The sequence below is a fragment of the Brachycentrus maculatus genome, unplaced genomic scaffold, assembly GCF_059751285.1.
Source record: "Brachycentrus maculatus isolate JH-2025_06_01 unplaced genomic scaffold, ASM5975128v1 h1tg000049l, whole genome shotgun sequence".
NCBI lineage: Eukaryota > Metazoa > Arthropoda > Insecta > Trichoptera > Brachycentridae > Brachycentrus > Brachycentrus maculatus.
In genome coordinates this window covers 357,686-379,500 of record NW_028280803.1, presented here as the reverse complement: position 1 = coordinate 379,500, position 21,815 = coordinate 357,686, and the positions used below count along the sequence as shown (strand labels likewise).

The window sequence follows — 21,815 nt, the reverse complement described above, 5'->3', positions numbered from 1 at the left end:
GGGTAACGGGAGGGAAATAAAATAATAAAACAATGTTACAACAATTCACATTTTTATTATTTTGACATTAAATAATAATGTTAAAGTAATAATTTCTAAAAAAATATGTTGTGTAGTAATAAAACTTATAGTAATATGTGGCTCCCCTCGTACGTTTCATTTATTTATTAGTCTGTTAATTTATTATAATATACTTTTTTTATAAATACATTAACAAAAGTTTGCTAAAAAGCTATGTATTTGTGACTGTCCCTAATTCTGGTGTGATAAGAACACATGAGAAACAATGTGAGAGTAATAAAATTACAATATCAAAAGCATTCACTCGAGTATACAAAATAAATAATATCTGGTAGATATTTCAGATTACAAACATTAATGCACATTTTGTTTTTAATAATAAGTACAAGATCGCCAAAAAGCGGTAATATTTTGCCGAGTCTGTATGAGATTCATCGGTAACAGATCATATATAAATATCACTTGTTATACGCAAAGAATGCAGCAAAAATAAGGACCATTTTAAGGCATGCTTCCACAGTAATTTTGAAATACGTGTGAAAATTTAGAATTTTTAATAGGTAAGTTGATAAAATTAATTCTGCTTGATTGGAATATTCTGTTCGGTGATTGCTAGAGCGGGCAGGGGCGCCACCACCGTGAGGACTCCGTCCTTGGATAAGGAGGACTTGATCGCTTCCGGATTGGTTCCTTTCGGCAACAAGAACTCTCTGTTGTATTCCCTGTATACAGCCTTGTTGTCTGAATTTTCCTCGTGTTTTGCATGGACCTGTAAAAATCAAACATAATAAATTAATTTACTCATTTGTATATCCATTTTGATGCTAAAATTAAATTTTTTACAATTGGTTGCAAAAATTATACAATGCTGCTTGAATGTTTTCCAAGAATTCAATGAAGCCTGAGAAATTTGATATGGTAAGTATGTACAATGTACGCATAATTTAAAAAAAAAGTATTTTGGTTGCCATTATTATTACTACAGTAAAAAACTGAGACCAAGCAACAAAAAATGACTGGAATTAAATTAGTACATTCTTTTATTCACAGTAAATAGTTTTTTTCACACTTTTTAATCATTTTGAGAATTTGGCCAAAGAGTGATCGAAATTTTAAATTATCATATTATTCCCGAATTCTTCAAAGTTTTTTTTATTGAAAAACCATTGAAGGCACTATATTTTTATATTTTTTTGTTCAAATCAAAGAACTTTTTCTGTTTTACTAGTGGAATAAATTACATCAACAGTTGCTAGTGGAATAAACAATATCACCAGTTAAACTGCTTTTGATCTTTACACCACAGCATTATTTTAAGTAAATTTTGAAAGAAGTTGACATTAGTGTCTGAAAAATAATTTTCCGTTGTAACTGTTTAATCTTCACATAAACGGTCGATTGATTTTAGATGAATCACATAAAACAAATTTGCATTTGATGCAGAAAAAAAACTGTACTCTTAATTCTCAATCAAAATATTTATTCTGCCCTTTTGACTTCTGTGTTAATTCATAATTCTGGAATTTTTAATGAAATACTTATGATTACATAATGTTATCAGATACCGCTATAAAGTTTTTTTTGCTCGCAAATATTATATACAACGTAAAAAGCTGGCATTATATTTATTTATAACCTACCTAACAACAGTGGGAAAAGATAAACTGCCTTGGCGGTGTGCCTAATAGTGCAAAGCTTTTCTTATATCTATTTTTTAATGAACAGATTTACGTTGCCTTCAAACTTCACAGGATAACACAAACATTTTTGTTTCACTCCGCTTACACAATACGTAATTCATTTCACCTCAATTATTTGAATTGTGACTTTAAAAATAAAATCGACTTTATAAATCAGACAATGAAAGGGAATTGATATGAATACTAAAGGATTGAGAACAAAATATTGTTATATAATGCACTTTTAATATAGTTTTGATGACTTTATTTTTCTCTGTCAAATCTGACTATATATCATATAGTCAGATATCGCTCACTCCTTTCAAGAACGTCATAAATCAAAAATCGTGAATTTTCAGTTCATGTTTTCGGAATGCCCCAAAAATGTACTATATCCCAGCAAAAGAGTCATATTTTTAACTAAATATTTACCCACTACAGGGCGGAAAGTGTTATTTTTGAGTTTTGAAAAAAAGGTATTGTTTAATATTTTTTTTAAATATACTAATTATTTTTCAAATGGAGAAAAAACCTTCAGGTTTTTCCTAAAATGATCTGTTGTACAGTAAAAAGTTCAATAAGTAGCTTGATATTTATTTTTAATACATTGTATTATATTTTTAAACTTTAAAAACGTTATTCTGAAAAATCAAGTTTTTTGATTTATGAAGTTCTTGAAAGGAGTGAGCGATATATGTATTCATATTTGAGTTTAATTAAAATTTCGCTTCTTATCTTTCCTTTAAGTATTTAGAAAAATTTTATTTGCAAGAACCTATTGGCATTAAAGATTTTATAAACCTTATAACAAATCATAAATATCCCTAAAGAAAATAAGCAATTAAAATACTGAAAATAGTTGAGTCTTTATAAAAAAATAAAGTGGTCTCAAACATTTTTTTTTCATTTCTGTCATAAATATGAAAATGAATTTTATGTCGGTGCTACAAGCATTCAAAAAGACATTAAATTTAATAGTGTGTTTTCTTAACACATCAAGAAACTTAATTTTAACTCATCAAGATAAATATTAAATCAACATAATTAATTAATGTTATTATAAGCACAGGTAAAATAAATATGTGTATTTAAAAATGTTGCCGAGTGTTGTATTTTTAAAACTTGATGTAATTCTAGATAAGTTGACATCAAATTAATTGAGCGAGCATATTTTAGATTTTATTTATTATATAAATTTTTTATTAAAAGTCAGAAGCTTTGTAACTCGACACTGGGACATTTTTGTAAACCTATATGAGCAATGCATAGGGAAATTGGTGGCAAATTTAAATTACCTACTTCAAAAATGAGAATTTTTTTTAAAAAGAAGTTTTAACTTGACAATCAGATTGGGGATAAAAATTAACAAAATGTCAGCAATTTTTTAGTACATAACTAAAGATTTATTTTTGTATTCAACGCAAAGCCATTGTATCTTGAAAATTGTTAATATTAACAGCATGTGATTTTATATTAATAGTGCTATGGTTTTGATGTACTGAATTACGGATTTATATGTTGGTATAAAGTGTGTTTCGATGAAGAGAACACATATCCATCAATCATCCGTTACATTTTTTAAACTGTTACATAAAACAAAGTCAGTAATAAACAGACATGTTTAATCACAAAACTAACAAATACTTTAAATAATCTTCTACTTCTAACCGCTAAACATACCCATCGGTGCATAGGGCACTACAGTAGGCTGATGCAATTTTATTTTTTTATTACAAGAAGACGAGATAATTAGTCCTGCACTTAAACAGGTGCCTCCAGACCTAGATATAATATTACAGTGAAAAAATTACTTCAATTTATTTTGTACCTGTCTAGAATTGAACTGGAATTTGTGTACGGTAACGAGGTGGGTATTTGTAATGTATACCTAACCCTTATCCGTACCCAATGGTGCATAGGGCACTGCATCGTACTGACACAGTGTTATCTTGATCGATACTTACATGAAGGCAAGGTAAGGTGATCACTCCTGTGCTTCAGAGACCAGTCCAGGGTTATATTAAATAAATATAGAGTGTAAAATCACTAATATTTATTTTTACCCCTCCTGGGAATCGAATCAGGGGCCTCCAGCACGATAGCTTAAAGGTGGAGACTGACCGGAGCATTTCGTCGTAACATCGCTCGCGGCGAGCACCACCGAGCATCTGAAACTATGGATGGAGCGCTCGGCTCGCTGTACTGACTGCCTGAATGCTCGCATCGTAACGTGTTACGTTACGACGAAATGCTCCGGTCAGTCTCCACCTTAACACGCTATACATTACACCACGGAGGCGGACAAACATATACATGTAATGTATAGTATTATAAAACTCATCTTTACCAATAATTTGTTGTCAACTGTCTTGACTACGATTTCTTCGGGTGAGTATTTGCTGACGTCGAATCTGAGCTTGAGTGACTTGCCATCTCCCTCATCCTGGATCAGCGGGGAGTTGATGTTGTCGATCCATTGGTTGCCGCTGTCTGTTGCCAGTTGTCTGTTGTCATTGTGCACATTGCTGGATGTTGTCGAGCTAAACAAACAAATTAAAAAGGTATTAACAATCACAAAGATTCATCATTAACTTTTTATTGAGCATCATTAATATATATTTACTAATACTAATGTAACCAATTATTGCATTCTAATTCTTTACTATTCTAGTAAATTTGGATAGTACAGTTGGCGGCCTTGTGAATTGGCACAGCATGTATCCTTTTTAAACAGTGATTTTTACAGCATATTTTGGAATTGGAAAGATTTTTTACCCATAAAATTTTTAAATTAATTAATTTGCTGTATTTGTAAAAGAGTTAATTATAAATTAATGATGGAGATGGGTATAAACGAAGTAAATTGTGTCATTCGGCCACGTCATCTATGATTCCATGACCTGTGAGAGACTAAGAACTAATAAATAATTCTAATAATAAAAATAAAATGTGCCCTTGGAACGGGAAAAACCCAGTGAGGTCACATTATTTTGATGTACTCGTATGTGATAAAAAATAACATTGAAATCAAAATAAACATATTCCGCGGTAGGTACTAGACACCTCTAAAAGAGTTCTAATTACTTTTATATTAAGATACTCATGCAAATAATTAACGATGTATATATTTATAAAAGGCATCCAATTAAAAAAAAAAACGGTGATAATGAAAACAAATGTTTTTTGGCAACTCGACACTTTGTTCTAGCTCACAAACATTCTCCAATAATGGGCTGTGATGATATTTTCATGAGTCATAAAAAATGTTACATAACTTTGAACACGTATCTACGTATAGTATTTTAGTTATTCAGCTGTCTGTATTGTGGACGATACGTAAATAAAAAATGTGGAAATATAATAATCATTTTAAACAACAGGTAACCAAAGTAGGTACCCGATATTTCATTGTCGGCATTTTTTATTGGCAAATTACGAACACGCAAAATTTGAATTCCTGGAACATTGCCAACAAAGAAATAAAATCATAGGTAGGTAAGTACTTTTCTAGCCTTTTTTTTAATAGTTGTCTGCACGCGAGCACCTTATCGTGCAATCTACAAAATTATTCCATTTCTGTCGAAAATGGTCGTTGAACTTTACATTTTTGTTACGAAAATATTATGTGCATACATCAATGAATTATGTATATTTGCTTTGTGAGAAAATATCGTAAAAATCCATGTTTGGATCAATTTGAAAAGCTCACAATTCGCTCGAAACCGTCACCAATTTTATTTCCGAGAACAAACTCTCATTCTACATATCTAAAACATAAGTTTGATTTTCTATAATATTCTACTGGTAATAAATGATTCATAAATATTTTGTGATTCCATGAATCACAAAATGTTTTATAAAAATACATGCATGCTAACTAAATATACCCAAAGACGAGTAATTAAATGAGTCAGAGATTTATGACTCAATACTCTTAAAATGATTTCCGATCTATTTAGTAAAATAAATAAAATGAGTATTTCAACTGAATTCTAATTTTGAATATTACATATTCATAATTTCTAAGGCTACATTGTATATTTTTTAATTTTCTAATTTTAACGGCAATAACAAGAACCTAATATGGTAATGTCATTGTCAACATTTTAGTTAAAAATTATTTAATTTTTACTCTTCTTGACAGCTATACCTCCAAATCGTTAAGTATCTACCTACTCACTCATAGGACATTCATAAGAAAAACTTCTGTATGAAAGGTATAATAAATAAAAATGTCTGAAACAGATATGCAGTCATATCCAACACAGCATGTTCCATGGAGTGTGTTTATTTTTAATACGCGCCTAATGGATTGAAAAATGTTGAACTTCCGTTGTGCGTCGCACGTGCAGGATTGTGGCTAGTATGATAATCCATGGTTGTAGCGTGCATTCTTGTTGGCCCGGGTGCTCATAATGAAAAATAGACTAATGGCCGACGTTACAACTGTGCAAGTATGTATTATTTTTATAAATACACAACCAGCATGGGCTATTGGCTACTGAATTAGATTATAAATAATTGTATTTGAATATACGCTTTCATTAGACGCGGTTGAACAATAGAATTACTATATTAGAAAACACATCGAAAATTTGTACATTATAATGATGACATTTTTTATGACCTCCCCTGTTTGTTACGCATTGATAGGTTCGTACAGCGACCAAAAACAAAGAATTAAAAACACGTTAAATTACAAATGATTGTATCCACAGAATGATGATTATAATTGGTTGAGCCAAGCCTTCTTATATTCAGTACCTACCTACGATGTAAGTTACTTTTATACCGTAAAATAATTGATGAAATACAAAATCTAGATTCGTAATTTAGTTTATATTAACATTATGATTATCTCAAGTATCTACATCTAGTGATTTTCTACAAAGCTATAATTAAAATAAATTTAAAAAACACACGTCAATGCGAAATTTTCCGGGTAAGTTCAAAAAAAATTTGCATGTCTCAATTGAGATTTATATTATACTTGTAAAAATATGTAAAAATATGACCTAAACCAAATCGAATTGAACTCTTCTCGACTTATTATGATTTTAGAGCCAATAGCAGTATAAATAAACTTTCATTCTAGAACTCTTATACCTTTTAAAGGTTATGTTTCTATGGTTGATGCTGACAATGTTAATTGGATGGAGAATTTGGACCCAATTTCACGATAAAACTAACGTGGGTTAGAAAATTTTATAATAACTCTTTAAAAAATCACAGCACGTCTAAAGATTTTTTCAGAGACTAAACATACCAAAATAAAGTCTTTTTTTGTTGTTTCGGATTCGATTTCCGACTTGGACAAAACCCACACAAAAACTGTGCTCCCACACGTTTTTTTTCGGAACGAATTCGGAAAATTTATATGTGAATATCTAGAGTAACGTAATTTTCTATTATTCGAAGGAAAGAAAAATTTTAGTTAAGAGGTGAAAATGTAGCGAGACCGAAATAAAATAAATCGTTATATGTAAAATGGAATGCGTCACTCTTGCATATATGTAAATCAGGCAGTTTTGAATTGCAGAGTAGGCAACACACGAAGTACTATTTTAAAGATGAAGTACTCACTTAAAACGTGTGTAGGTGCACGGCTATTAAATTCCTGAGATACATTCTCATTTGTAAACAATGCATAAGCGCATGCCTATGATAAATTGTAATTATGCCGAGTATCACTTGTAACGATTCATATTACCTATTACGTAATATCTACTTTTATGGTCGACAACAATAATGATTACAATTTTAACATTCTAAATGTTTTCTGAACGATACATAGCAGTTTGCGCTTTCAAGAACTTGAAGTAGAGCTATATATAGTAGGGCTATAAAGCTGATCTGCTACACAATAAATGTAAACGCGCCTTAATAGAACACATGGATAACTTTATAATCACTAGCTACGAAAGAATTCATCAATATTTCCAATATTAATGACGTACCAGATTCTTGTCGGAATCCGCTACGATATATATTTTCCGCGTATATTTTAAAAGAATTTAAGATAAAAATATATTTGGTCAGTGGGTTTTAAAAAAAATTAATATCATATAAAATTCCAGATTGTCCTTTATTTTTGCATAATTTATGTATCCAGTGCAATATTAGTAACAATTTTTTTGTAAGGAATCTTACTAAATATGTTTTTTCTCCAAAGGTTTTTAAACTCATAATATAAACATTTCATACCTGTCATTTAAAATGAGCATACAAAAAATTAACATAACCTTGGTGACATTTAAGTGATAATAAACCGTACGATATATGTACGTCATACATACAACATATACGAGTCTATGTACAATGTATACATGATATATGATAATAAACTTATGAAATTCATGCAAAATCAAATAGTGAATTAAGGTCTACCAAACAATTGTTATAAATAATTATATAGCAAGACAGGATCTGATCAGAATGCAGTATGTTAAAATTGAGATTAATAAGCACCTCACCTCGTAGTCGTTTTACTCGCCGATGTTGATCCTCCCGAAGACATTGATTCGTAATTGTAAGACATGCAAAAATCAACACGGCATTGTTAGCTTGTTAATGTTACAAATATAAATATGTATTATAATATAATATTGAAGATATAAATGTCATATACATAGAAATAATACATCAATAAAAGCGAAAACAAATTAAAAAAATTACAAGGATCTTTTACCTCAAGATCTCATTATTAGTACTGGTATACCAAGTATATCAACGTGGTTAAGTCGTAGGAATAAGCGCATTATCTGTCTTCTTTGCGGGTCACAATATATGTGATTGGTTTGCTTCCATCATAGTCATTATTTGTAGTGTGGTGAAAATAGGTATATCACAGATGGATATTTATTTTTTCTCTAACCAGACATTGTGAATATCTCGTAACCACTGCACCGATCTCAAAACGTCAAAAAAATAACATCATCAGCATGACCATGTAAGCTACTCATTGCGCACGCGCGAACGTAATTTCAAACATAACTTTTTTTTGACATTTGATGTTACCAAGGCGTAGATCTGCCATTGCGATGCAGTACATGTTGTGAAAGCATGTATATTTACATTCATAGGGTATATATTTCACTCTTGGCGCATATAAAGGCCCGCCAGTAAAATAAATTCACCGATAAAATCGTGCGGTTCAGGAAACAGGGTTATTTTACGACTTAATCACGTGGATATTACACCTGAGATCGTAGTCCAGATTTATTATAATTATAGCACAGCTATTTTGATTGACAGACACAAGGAATTTCAGTATTTAACAAAAATATATGTACACAGTAAAAAAATATCAAGACTGATTGACGGGTCCACACGTCTTTGATGATTCAAACGAATTTGTATTTTTTTAAAGGGATATAAAATTAAACGTAAAAGCAAAAAAATCGCAATAGTACGAATTGATTAGGTTTAAAAAAGCATTTGTTGATTTTTTACTCACATCCTCTCATATTCGTATCTGGAAATTAATAGTTTAAAGATTTGAATGATTAAAAAGTTTTTTTTTGCGAATGCATATTTTGACAAAAAAAACATCTCTCCGTTATTATTTTTCATGGTTTAGATTTTTTAATTCAATTTTTATCTACTGAAATTCCTTATACATGGATAAGATCGAGAAAAAATAAAAGCCTCAAAAATATTAAATAAATGTTATTTTAAGAGTTAGGTTTTAATATTGTATCTACATTTTTAATAATAATAAATTTATAATAATTTCTTTACCCATATACATCATATTTTACTGTTATATTATATGCCCGTATTAGTTTTAATTAGTATTTGAATTATATTTTGAGAATGTGCAATAATTTTTTGAACAATCAAAACGGACTTGTTCTATAATGCCTTGAATTTCAAAATGGAATGCACCGAATCTCAAAATAGAGTTCACATAACTAACATAGATTATATATTGTATTATTCACACCAATTTTTATATTGTCACGACCGCATTGGGTATGGCCGGCTTTACGCTTCACTTCACCCGCAGTCTCCTACTTCATACTTTGTGAATTCGTTTAGGTATAATATTATTATTTAAAAGTTTAAACTCGCCATTCAATTATCTACTACTATTCCACAAACATCATCTTGTATCCTACGCTGTACTGAAAATGTACCCACATGTTGCGCGGTAATGATCCTGCTACACTTTTATACGCTCAAAACTGCAGTCAGATGTGGTGCAAGTAAAAAAGGATTAATTTCTTAATTATACTTTTAAAGTTGACCGTTTCCGTAGTGTAGTAGTTAAAGCGTTTGGCTTTTATGTTGGAGGTCCTGGGTCTGATTCCCAGAGATGTCAAAATAAATATATTGAATGTTTACTTTATCACCCTGAAGCGCTTAAAAAAACAATAGTACTAACTATTCATCCTTCAATACCTTTCCCACACGTAGCATTAATGTCATTCGCCTTAATTTATTTCACTAAATTCCATCATATAAACATGTATCTCACTCCTAGTTCCTAAGAATCTACATAGAGCGCAGGACTTATCACTTCGCCTTCATATAATCAAATGCGGTGCCCTATACACCACTTGTGTGTCTGTTATGTCTTAAGCTTGCCGCACGATTAGTGGATAGGTATTAATTAATACCCATGACCGTTTTACTCTGATTTGCTTCTCACTAACGGACACAGAGAAGAAGCAATCTCTGTAAATATTCCGCGGATATCCGATATCAAGAAAATTAATAGCGTAAGAATGAGGTTTAATCAAACTTCAGATGAACTTAGAATGCTCGTGAACAATGAAATTTGAAAGTAGATGGGTCGTGCGATCGCGTTTATGGCCTTATAACGGCCCGGCGAACTATTTCCGACCGAATCTGGGGCGCCAATATGAACGGAAACTAACTAAAACTGTACAATGCAACAATACAGTCTTTCTCTGATAAATTCTAATGATACGCTATGAGGAATGATAATAAAAAATAAGAAAGGCATTGTGTTTCAAACTGCATCCAAACTATGTTTAAACAAACAAAAACGACCGCATTCTGCAAACTTATTTGACTATTCATTTTTAACTTAACGAATTACATGTTCCTCACATAACGCATCCTTCAAATGATGTTATGTCATTTTCTGTACCGTATAATAAATGTCCATGTCATATTGGTCTTAAATCGAAAAAATATGGTCATACTATTATCAACATAATATAAAAAATTAGGGCCTAACTTAACATTTTGACAGATATATCTTGACGCGACCAATGGAAAATTACCCCTGATTCAAAATACCATAAACAATTTCTTTCTGGGTAGTTTTATCAACTGTCATTTTCTGCGTTGCTTCATTCAATAAAATGATGCGCCTGCTTCAGTTTTTTTTTATAATATGGGGTATAGAGACAGTAATTTGTTAAATAAAACAATGATTTTAAACGGATGGGGTGGGATATAAGGGACGTGGCTGCATTATTTTTAACTTAAGTTAAAATTGTAAAACTTTTGGTATATTACTTTTATTACTTGGATCACTTTGTACTTGGATCATATCAATCTAATGGATCTAAGGCGCTAAGCACGATTGTGCCAATTTTATTATTACTATGCGAGTAACTACCTTGCTTTCTTTCTACACGCTATGACCCTCTCGAACTATCGATAAAATATAACTTCAAACTAGTTCACGAATACCAACCCCCATGTAATTTATGCGTGTTATAGACCAGAAAAATACATCATTGTTTGTATAAGTGTATGTTTGCTATCCCAAGTGCCCTAGCCATTACTACTATTCTCCTATTCTTGTCTACTATTTTTTCTTCATTTCCTTTGTCATATAGCACTCCTCCACTCAGATTTTCTTCGCTTATTGCGTAATTAGTATCCCATAGTATATCTGAGAGCTGGACTGTTCACTTTGTCTCCGAGTGATTGGCGATTGAGTTAACACCGCATCGATTCGATATGGTGATATATGGCACCTATATATCTATCATAAAAATAAAAGGTACCTACTTTAAATATATTAAACCACTTTTTTAAATTAAAAATAATGAAATATGTGTATTTTTATGTGCAGCTTTTATTGTATTAATTCTTTTTGTCAACATTTACGCGGAGATAAAGCACCATCAGTTATCGACAAAACTATAACTAAACTCTTGTACTTGTTGATATAGGATTTCATAGACAAATTGGATAGTAGGTCATTGAATTCGCGAATTTATCTGTCTACCGTGGATTAGCTGTGAGATAAATTATGAAACTTTTACAGTTAAAACGTCTGCATAAGTTCATGATTTTTCGTAAAAGCTATTTTTCATTTCAAGTGGGTTTTTCTGCGGCCATGTAATGTTTTAAAACGATTAATTATTATTATCTATTGAATTAATTATTATTATCTATTGAAATTCTAAATGGCACTGCTGAGAAACTGAAAATGGACGAGCACTGATTTCGACATTATTTCGAGTGGGTAGATGAGTTCAGACATTTCTGCGCCTACCTAAGCTAAGTTTATAAAATAGGTCATGGTTGGTCATTTGTAGGCAATTTTCAGATTCCTTATATGAGATTGGCGTCAAAACGACAATCAACTAACGAAAATGAATAAAAAGGCCCTTAAAAAAAGTATACATATTTTTTTGAGAATATTGAAAGTCTTTTACACACTAAGGTTCATTTTTAATAATATTTCAACCAACGGAAATTCAAAATTAAGCTCAAATTTCAACTTGATACTGAAGTTAGTTTCGATGTCTGCCGCTAGGCCGCGGGCGAGTTGTTCTTTAACAAAAATGTTTGTGCTCTTCATATAACATTTTGGTTAATTACTGTGCAATTAATGTTTAGTACTATATGCTTAATATTGTTTGTTGAACATGCGAACAAATTAATGAATTTTTCGAAGGACCGTTCATATTGTTAAGACTTTTCAAAGATAAGTCTTTGAAAAGTAAATTATATGCATAAAATATCCAAAGTATTCACGTATTTTCTTTGTGAAAAAGTAAGCATTTATTTTTTATATTTATACAATTATTTAGTAGAAAATGAATAAGATTAAGTTTCGTTGCGAAACGGTGCCATGAGTTTCCCTCATAGATCGTCGGAATAACATAAATAAACGATCAAAATAGAAATTTATTAGGTACTATCGGAAATAGCGCGAATTCGCTCCGCCAAATTTCAAATGTTTATGAGATAAATACTAAAATACTGAAAACTTTTCCAGAATCCTGGCAGCACTGTTCTAGAACATTCGGAATTATTTCAAAATATAAAACAATGGTAATCTAGGAATGCAGGGAATACTCCATGTCACCTACCTTAATTGCATATCGCTCACTCCTTTCAAGAACGTCATAAATCAAAAAACTTCATTTTTCAGGAGAGCAAGTTTTAAAATATAATACAATGTATTAAAAATAAATTTCAAGCCACTTATTGAACTTTTTACTGTGCAACAGATCTTTTTAGGTAAAACCTGAAGGTTTTTTCTCCATTTGAAAAATATTTAGTATGTTTAGAAAAATAATTAAACAATACCTTTTCTTCAAAATGCAAAAACAACACTTTCTGCCCTGTAGCGGGTAAATATTAAGTTAAAAATATGCCACTTTTGCTGGGATATAGTAAATTTTCTGGGCATTCCGAAAACGTGCACCACTGAAAATTGACGATTTTTGATTTATGACGTTCTTGAAAGGAGTGAGCGATATGTTCTTTCTACTCTTAATAAACTATACTATTTTTTTAAATGTTCGTGTAATTTTTAAAAATTGGCTTCGGCCGTGAATACGTGATTAAATTATTTTCGCTGTGTATTTTGGCTCACTCTAACAATAACATTATATATTTTCCGTGCCAATTTATACGGCGATGCATTATTAAATTGCTAGGTACCGTCGGTTGTCAGTTGGACTGTTGAATTAATTAGAAAGATGTTTAAATATTTGGTGGTAAGCCTCATACTTCTATTGCATAATAAAATTTCATTAGCCATTTTGTACTCGCTTTGAAACTAACGCCCCAAATGCTGTTATCATTGCAAAAGAGTACTATACATATACCATATACTTACTCCATGTACTCCTAATCTGTCAAAATCGGATGATCTGTCATGCGTGTGTCCTTACTTTTAAATATAGGATAATAAGTTTATTCAGTATTTGTGTTTATACCTAAATTTGATATTCCGAATGAGGTAGGATTTCGCTGGCACCGGGAATCAAAGATAACCGGATGGTCCACTATGTGTATTCGCGTAAACTTTTACTTGCGTAAAGAACATTCCTCGGGTAATGAAATAGCTAATACGGGAATGTCATAATTAATTGATCACGTGTTCTAGATGACAAGATCAACACATTGAGTCAGTTTTAGATATATGTGGGTGTAACTAGCACCCACACTGTTAACTGTTACCACTGCACATAAAGGAGTCAACATTGAGATGACTTTATAAGGCTATAATGAATTATCATTCTCGCATTATAATTGCTAGGAAGTTACTGTTACATACAAATTCTTCTACAATACTTCTCCAATCAAACAACAAAATCCATGTAAACAATAAATATCTTTTAATAATGTTTTGAAAAACCTGAAGATAAAAAACAATAAGTAAATAACTCGACACTGGCTAGAAAGCTCAAGATGGGTGAAAATCCATTATAAAGAAGAAGAAGAAGAAGAAGAAAACAATAAATAAAACTTGTAATAGTTTGAAGGAGGTGTCGTATTTGCTAAAAACTACAAATTTTGACCGAAAATGTCACCTATGGAATTTGGTCTCCAAAAAATGTTACGTTGCTACTTGCGATGTCTGTATCGTGGGTGGCAAAAACCCTGAACTTTAAAACCCCTTTTTGAATAATCCCTGCTATTTAAAGCTTTTAGCCTGAAAAAAATACACACCCTTAAACTTAAAGTTGACTTTACTTATAAAAACACATAAATATGACATTTCAGTGTATTTTGCTAGTTTATGCCGTTGAAAACTTTATAATACTGCATCATTATGTCAAAATCGCATATTTTCGACTTAACGTTTTTTGCCAGTTCCTACACCCACGATATAATATATACGACTTTCCGAAATTTGACAATGGAAAAGGAGTGGGTCAGAGTGGAAAAGGTTGAAATTATTGAAAAATAGTAATTTTTCAAAACACATTGTGTTTAATTACGAACGCCTGCTGACGTGCCACTGCACACTCAGCTCATTTATCAAACAACCAGGTCAATTCGCCTATGCAAATTGTTACCGGCTTGCCGTAAATAATTTATTTCACATGCAGTTCCGAGCAAAGTCGCCCACTCTAGAACGACCCATGTCGCCGTTCTAGAAGAATCTGTGGTTATTTATACGTGTGACATCATACTATGAAACTCGGCAAACGTGCCATACAATGCACGGCCACACGACAAAACGTACACACCGATACGATAATTGCGATATTTCGCTCACTCCTTTCAACAACGTCATATATCAAAATCGTAAATTATCAGTTGTGCATGTTTTCGGAATGCCCAGAAAATGTACTTTATCCCAGCAAAAGCGGCATATTTTTAACTTAACATTTACCCGCTACAGGGCAGAAAGTGTTGTTTTTGCATTTTGAAGAAAAGGTATTGTTTATTTTTTTTTAAATATGCTAAATATTTTTCAAATGGAGAAAAAACATTCAGGTTTTACCTAAAAAGATCTGTTGCACAGTAAAAAGTTCAATAAGTGGCTTTATATTTATTTTTAATACATTTTATTATATTTTTAAACTTTAAAAACGATCTTCTGAAAAATCTAGTTTTTTTTAAATATATGACGTTGTTGAAAGGAGTGAGCAATTTGGAAAGAGTATCTCGCCGGACTCATCTTGAATGGGTACCTAACAAAGTGTCTATGGTGTAGTCATCATCATTAATATTGATCATGACCTAGTGACGTCAACTCGGTACCTATCTCTACTACAAGTATTTACGCCATAGCACCTTCCGCGCACAATAAAAGGTACGCGTTTGAGTGGAGTTATATTTACATTATTCAATAATTTAGTAGGTACGTAGGTACAAAGTTAAGTATAGACAAAAAATTATCACAAAACGTATGTTATATAACCACTTACGAAATATTAGTTTGCCCGACTAATAAGGTCAAACACTACACCAGCATTCAAGTAAAACTATACACCACTACCATTGCACTATCCGCTCATTACACCTTCACAAAATGCTCATCACATGCGTTATTAGTCGGGCTGAAGAAAAACAAGTTCAGCTCTACTAGTGTGGATTGTATGTTGGTTTTCGCCCCCCAAACGCATGTGATTAATATTTTGTCTGGGTGTAAGTATGAATAGTGCTATGGTATTATAGTAGTTTATATGCTTGTCTTATGCTTGTCATGGTTTATATGTCTGAACGCAAGGTAAATTTAAAAAAATAATAATAAAACCCTTATCCGCACCCCAATGGTGCATAGGGCACTGTGTCATATAAACGCAGTGTTATCTTGATCGTTTACACATGAAGGAAAGGTGATCAGCCCTCCGCTTCAGGTACCAGTCCATGGTAATATTGTATAAATATTACAGTGAAAAAATCACTTATATTTATTTTACCTCCCTTGGGAATCGAACCCGGGACCTCCAGAACGGTAGCCGAGCGTGCTGACCATTACACTACGGAGGCGGACAAATTTAAAATATAAAAAATAAAACATTTCCTCTTAATATTGGGTACCTACCTACATTTACATAATGCTTGAAAGTACCGACGTCTAAAGTGGTCAGGTCAGGAGTCTAATCGGCGGGTATGTATGAAGAGATGCATGAATGTGGAAGAGTCGAAGAATATTTATAAAGACACCATCGTGTGGCGTTCTATACTCCCTACGGGGAAGCGGTGCGAAAGTTACTGACCTAGTTAGTTACGCATTCTTTGTGTCACTGATAACAGGAATGATTTTGTTACTCAAATGCGTGTCTACACGTAAACAATACTCGAGAGCGAGTGTTTTTGCCTACAATTTTCAATCATGAATTACATGAAATTATAGTAACTTTAAACATAAAGAGTAAATCCACTCACGAGTAGGCATAGGCTATAAAACTTAAAAAGTTGAAGCCTGAGTAGGGTCATGATAAGCGGTGTTGCATACGCCGTGGCTCGATTTCAGAGTCACTTGGACGTTAAGTAATTTAAAAAAAAACAATCGAGTCTTCTTAAAATTACTTACACGTTCCTATTATATCAAGTTTTTCAATAAACAGGTGTCTGATCGCGGACTATGCATACTAAAATAATTAAATAAATATGTATTTATCACTCGCTGAGTTGTCTCCAAGACACTACTATAAATATTTTTTCGTAAGTCGTACTCCTGTGTACGTATAAAATAAGCATGAGGTCATCAGCTCTTGAAATAAAATAATAAAAAATAACTTTTGCATCAGAAGACCCGTTATTTTTCTACTACACGGTGTTATCAAAGTTCGTCAATTATTATATTATTAAATTAAAACTATCAGCTCAGTCTGTGTTTTTGCTACTTAGAATTCTTCTTCTAACCATCCGTTCATCCGTACCCTGTGGTGCGTCGGGCACCACATCGCATTGGCGCAGTGTTATCTTGATCGCCAATTATGTGAAGGCAAAGTGACTCCCCTGGGATCAAATGGATACACTACGGAGACGGACTTAAGCTAGTCTTAGAGTAATGTCCTAATCAATAATATAACGACATTGTATAAATATTATCGATCCCTTATTACGTTGTATAAAACATCAGGTAGGTACTACGTACTATACGGATCTCTGGAGGGTCAAAGTCCGAAGAAATTTATTTAGGTAGGTACTCCTCGGCTTTACTAGGAGAATCTGGACTAAAATAATCCGGATTGGCTAGTCAAACCTGATAGCAGCTAATATTCGGGCTTTGACTACAACATATTTCAAAATATGGCGTAGAGAGCACGACTTAAACCAGTGCACCGGATATTTCAGTGAAACTTTCTCCCTTCGACAATCCTATTGCTTTGTTTTGCCAGAAATATCACTACCCAAGCGAATTTCTCCAATAGCGCACGGACACAAGTGAATGGCAGATAATTCGGTTCATCTATGATTTCCGGTGGCGGGAAAGTCCTATATGTCGCTCACTCCTTTCAACAACGTCATATAAAAAAAAAACTTGATTTTTCAGGAGATCGTTTTTTAAGTTTAAAAATATTATCAAATGTATTCAAAATAAATATCAAGCCACTTATTGAACTTTTTACTGTGCAACAGATCTTTTTAGGTAAAACGTGAATGTTTTTTCTTCATTTGAAAAATATTTACTTTATTTTTAAAAAAAAATATACAATACCTTTTCTTCAAAATGCAAAAGCAGCACACTTTCTGCCCTATAGCGGGTAAATATTGAGTAAAAAATATGCCGCTTTTGCTGGGATATAGTACATTTTCTGGGCATTCCAAAAAAACATGCACAACTGAAAATTAACGATTTTTGATATATGACGTTGTTGAAAAGAGTGAGCGATGTGTCAGTATAGGAAGTTTAGTTGTTATTTGTGTTGTTACAGTGTAAATTCCGACAAATTAACACCTAAGTTAAATATCGACAGAGACAGAATTTTCTTCTTGTCTTCACTGTGAATATAAACCGGATGGCAGACTGGCGAAAATATTTACGTGTATAATGAGGATGTATAATGATTTTTACCGTAAGAATTGTTTCCTAGATAAGGGGGACCCCCTGGACCCACTCTGCGAGTGAGGAGGGATTGAATAAATTGGAGAATCGGAACAAATATATTTCAATAATAGTTTAGCATTCGTAATGATCCAATAATTCGATTGTTGTCATTTAATAATTCAATTTACAAAAGTAGTTAGGTTTTATTGGATAAATTAAAAGAACATTGATACTTCTTCGTCAACCACTATGTCGAGTATTTGTTATATTGTGCGGTGTCTACATAACGCATCAGTAAAATGCAGTTAAAACTTCAGATTATTTCAGTGTTCGGGATTCGTTGAAATGATTTTAGTGCCTCTGTTTGGCCATATAGGTATATTCCGAGATAAAAAAAGAAAAGGACTTGAAATGAAGCAAGTTTTTAGTTACGAGCCGCCGGGTAACCAGTTAACCTAAAAACCCAAAAGGGGATTTGAATGACCTGTATGTAAACTCGTTGGCATTGCAGTCTCAAGGTGATGCCCGAAAAGGAGAGATGGCTTTTAAAACCTTTGCGGACATTTCTCCGCCGAGATGCTTATGGTAAGGCTTAAATATCTCATTACCTATCTAGCAAGCGGTAAGCACATATTATGTACTTGTTTACCTATGTAAACATGAATTAAATACAATAAAACAAGGCCTCGCTTTATCTGAAAACAACATTTACAGGTATTTTTACGCGACTGTTGTTTAACCAGCTGTTTTTGCACACAATATGCACATAAATTGCACAATTCCATCAGAAACTTACTTCGGAATAAAAATAGTCTTAATTCGACCTTCTTTTTATTTTTCTTCCACTCATAGGTGCATTATCATTTCGGAAGTTTGAAATAACTTAGGCGAAGGCAAAGTGACCAGTCTTACGCTTTTGTCTTAACACGACGTTCCTCATTTATCCAGTCAGAAATCAGATGACCTGTGAGATCTTTGAATGATAGCCAAACGTACGACAATTAATGCCATTTTATTATATTCCAAAAACAAAAATATCGAAGAGACTTGTGCGTGTATAAGAAAATAAAAATGACATATTTTATAACTCCTTGGATGCAATCTGAAAACCAGATGGTTTTGAAGACTGCTTCTACAATAAAAACTATCCAGAAATACTATATTTCAATAAAACTATTTATTTTGGATTCTAAATCCTAGATGTCGTCTGCTACCGATCAAAGGTAATATGAAGAAACGTTCAAAAGATATTTCTGTTGGAGACCATGACCAAGTACGGTTATAGAAACATAAATAAACAAAACTACACGCCCACGAGAATAGCGTGGAGAGTATCACCTACCTTGTTGTGCTTTTGAAGAAGTTGTTGGTCTCCCTGTTCATGAGGTCGGATCTGAACTTGCTCATCTCCTCTTCCATCTTCCTCATTTCGGAGTCGAATCTCTCCCTGATGCTCGAGAACTCCGTGTCGATGACGGAGAAGTCGCCCAGCTTGATGGGGACGTTTCTTTTAATTCCACCGTCGGCCATTTTCGATCAACACTGGCACAAAAAAACGAATTGGTAAAATATTTCCACCGGTAGCGAACACACGGGTACGCAGTCACTGTCGGGTAATGCAACTGATGAATGCGCGGCGCTGCGATCGTTAGCTCGGTCGCTGGCTGTCTGACGCTCAGAGTTTGCGCACAGTTTTAAATAGCTTTATGTTAGCTGGCTCGGCTCCTAGTACATAGTACGTACACCATTCCGAGTAGGGGGGACCTTCCCACGTCTGTAGAGTGCTGTCTCGGATGTTGGATCAGGGATATCTATCGGATTCTTTAGGAATCAACAGCATTCTATGATTCATAACATTAATCCAGAATCGTCTGCAGTCTTCTACGTAGATTCTAGTACGATTCGATTAGGAAGTTTGTAGGAAGCGACAGTCTGTTTGCAGCTATGAGTAAAGTTTCGGAATGTGCCATGAGATCACTTTTTAATAGCGTATTATAGTTTGTATAACAACATTTAAGGATTTGTTATACTTCTTCTTTTACATTCTCCGTTCTCATACTTGAAAATGTTAAAAATGCTAAATTAAACCCGATATTTTTTTTCATATACATTAGTTTTTTATTACGTGGTTACCCGTACGCAATTACAAGGTATAATTATTCTGCACATAAAATCATGTTTGCGGCAATCAGACGCAAAAACTTTCTTTGAATAACTAATAAAATATTTTATACAAATAATAACTTTTCCAAAACAATGAAAAAAATATCTTTGTTAAAGTGGATCGACGACCAAAGAATGGTCACGGATCACATATTCTGAACGCAATTTTTTTTCTGTGGAGCGAATTTTTGACCAAATATTATATATATCGCTCACAACAACATCAAAAATCGCAAAATTTCAGCAGTGCATATTTTCGGAATGCCCAAAAAATGTACTATATCCTAACAAAAGCGGGATATTTTTAACTTAATATTTACACCCGCTACAGGGCAGAAAGAGTTGTTTTTGCATTTTGAAGAAAAGGTGTTGTTTAATTATTTTTTTAAATATACTTAATATTTTTCAAATGGTGAAAAAACAATCAGGTTTTACCTAAAAAGATCTGTAGCACAGTAAAAAGTTCAAAAAGTGGCTTGATATTTATTTTTAATACATTTCATTCTATTCTTAAACTTTAAAAACGTTCTCCTGAAAAATCAAGTTTTTTGATATGTCGTATTTTATTTAACAATAATATTTGTGCAAAAGTAAAAAGAAACTTGCAGAAATGGCTTGGTCCTTTGAGTTTATTAGATTTTATATTATTTTTATTATTATTATTATTATTCAAGGGATAACCCGCAAAGCCTCTATAAGAAGCTTGTCTGCAGGTAGGATATTAAGGATAGGGAAGGTAAATGTGAAAAATACATCACAAACAACCAGACCAATTGAATATAAATCTTTCTTGAATTCATTCAATTCATTATTTTGCACTTGGCGGGAATCGAACCCGCGACGCCAGTTTCGGAGTCGAGCGTCTACCCAACTACGCCACGGCGCCTGTCTACTAATTACATACTAGAAACCAAATTCATTGCAAGAAATATCTTACAACCAACCAAACACAGACTCGTGATACTGATCAGGGTTTGTAGGTAGGTATATTATAAACCAGTTTGAAAAAGTGGACAGATGGTATTTTATTTCCTCTTATCCTGTAGTACCTTTATTCGTCCTCCATTTTCTTTCCCATAAAGCAGTAATGTCCTTCGCTTTTAGCTCCTTCACACACATCATCTGCATCCCAACAAACGTTTTGAACTCCTTGGAGTATATATTAATAATTGGAGTAATATGGATAAGGATGATAATCAATAATCAAGCTAACACCTTATCCATTCGATGCGGTGCCCTATGCACCACTTGGCTTTTGATCTAGAAGTAATAAT

General features: G+C 32.7%; 1 protein-coding gene across 1 annotated transcript; it reads right to left on the bottom strand.

Moving 5' to 3' along the window:
- Positions 1 to 35: 35 nt before the first annotated feature.
- LOC148312148 (heat shock protein beta-1) lies at positions 36 to 20,048 on the bottom strand. Its single transcript, XM_088277673.1, has 3 exons — positions 19,721 to 20,048; positions 4,048 to 4,240; positions 36 to 790 (listed from the first exon to the last, which is right to left on the bottom strand). Exons 1-3 carry the CDS (start codon positions 19,906 to 19,908, stop codon positions 596 to 598), a joined length of 576 nt encoding a protein of 191 aa, XP_088133799.1. The 5' UTR covers positions 19,909 to 20,048; the 3' UTR covers positions 36 to 595.
- Positions 20,049 to 21,815: the final 1,767 nt, after the last annotated feature.

Coding starts and splice junctions, on each gene's coding strand:
- LOC148312148 (XM_088277673.1), bottom strand. CDS start 19,908: ATGGCCGACGGTGGAATTAAAAGAAACGTCCCCATCAAGCTGGGCGAC. Junction 4,241..19,720: donor TTCTTCAAAAGCACAACAAG/GTAGGTGATACT, acceptor TTGTTTGTTTAG/CTCGACAACATCCAGCAATG. Junction 791..4,047: donor CAGTTGACAACAAATTATTG/GTAAAGATGAGT, acceptor TGATTTTTACAG/GTCCATGCAAAACACGAGGA.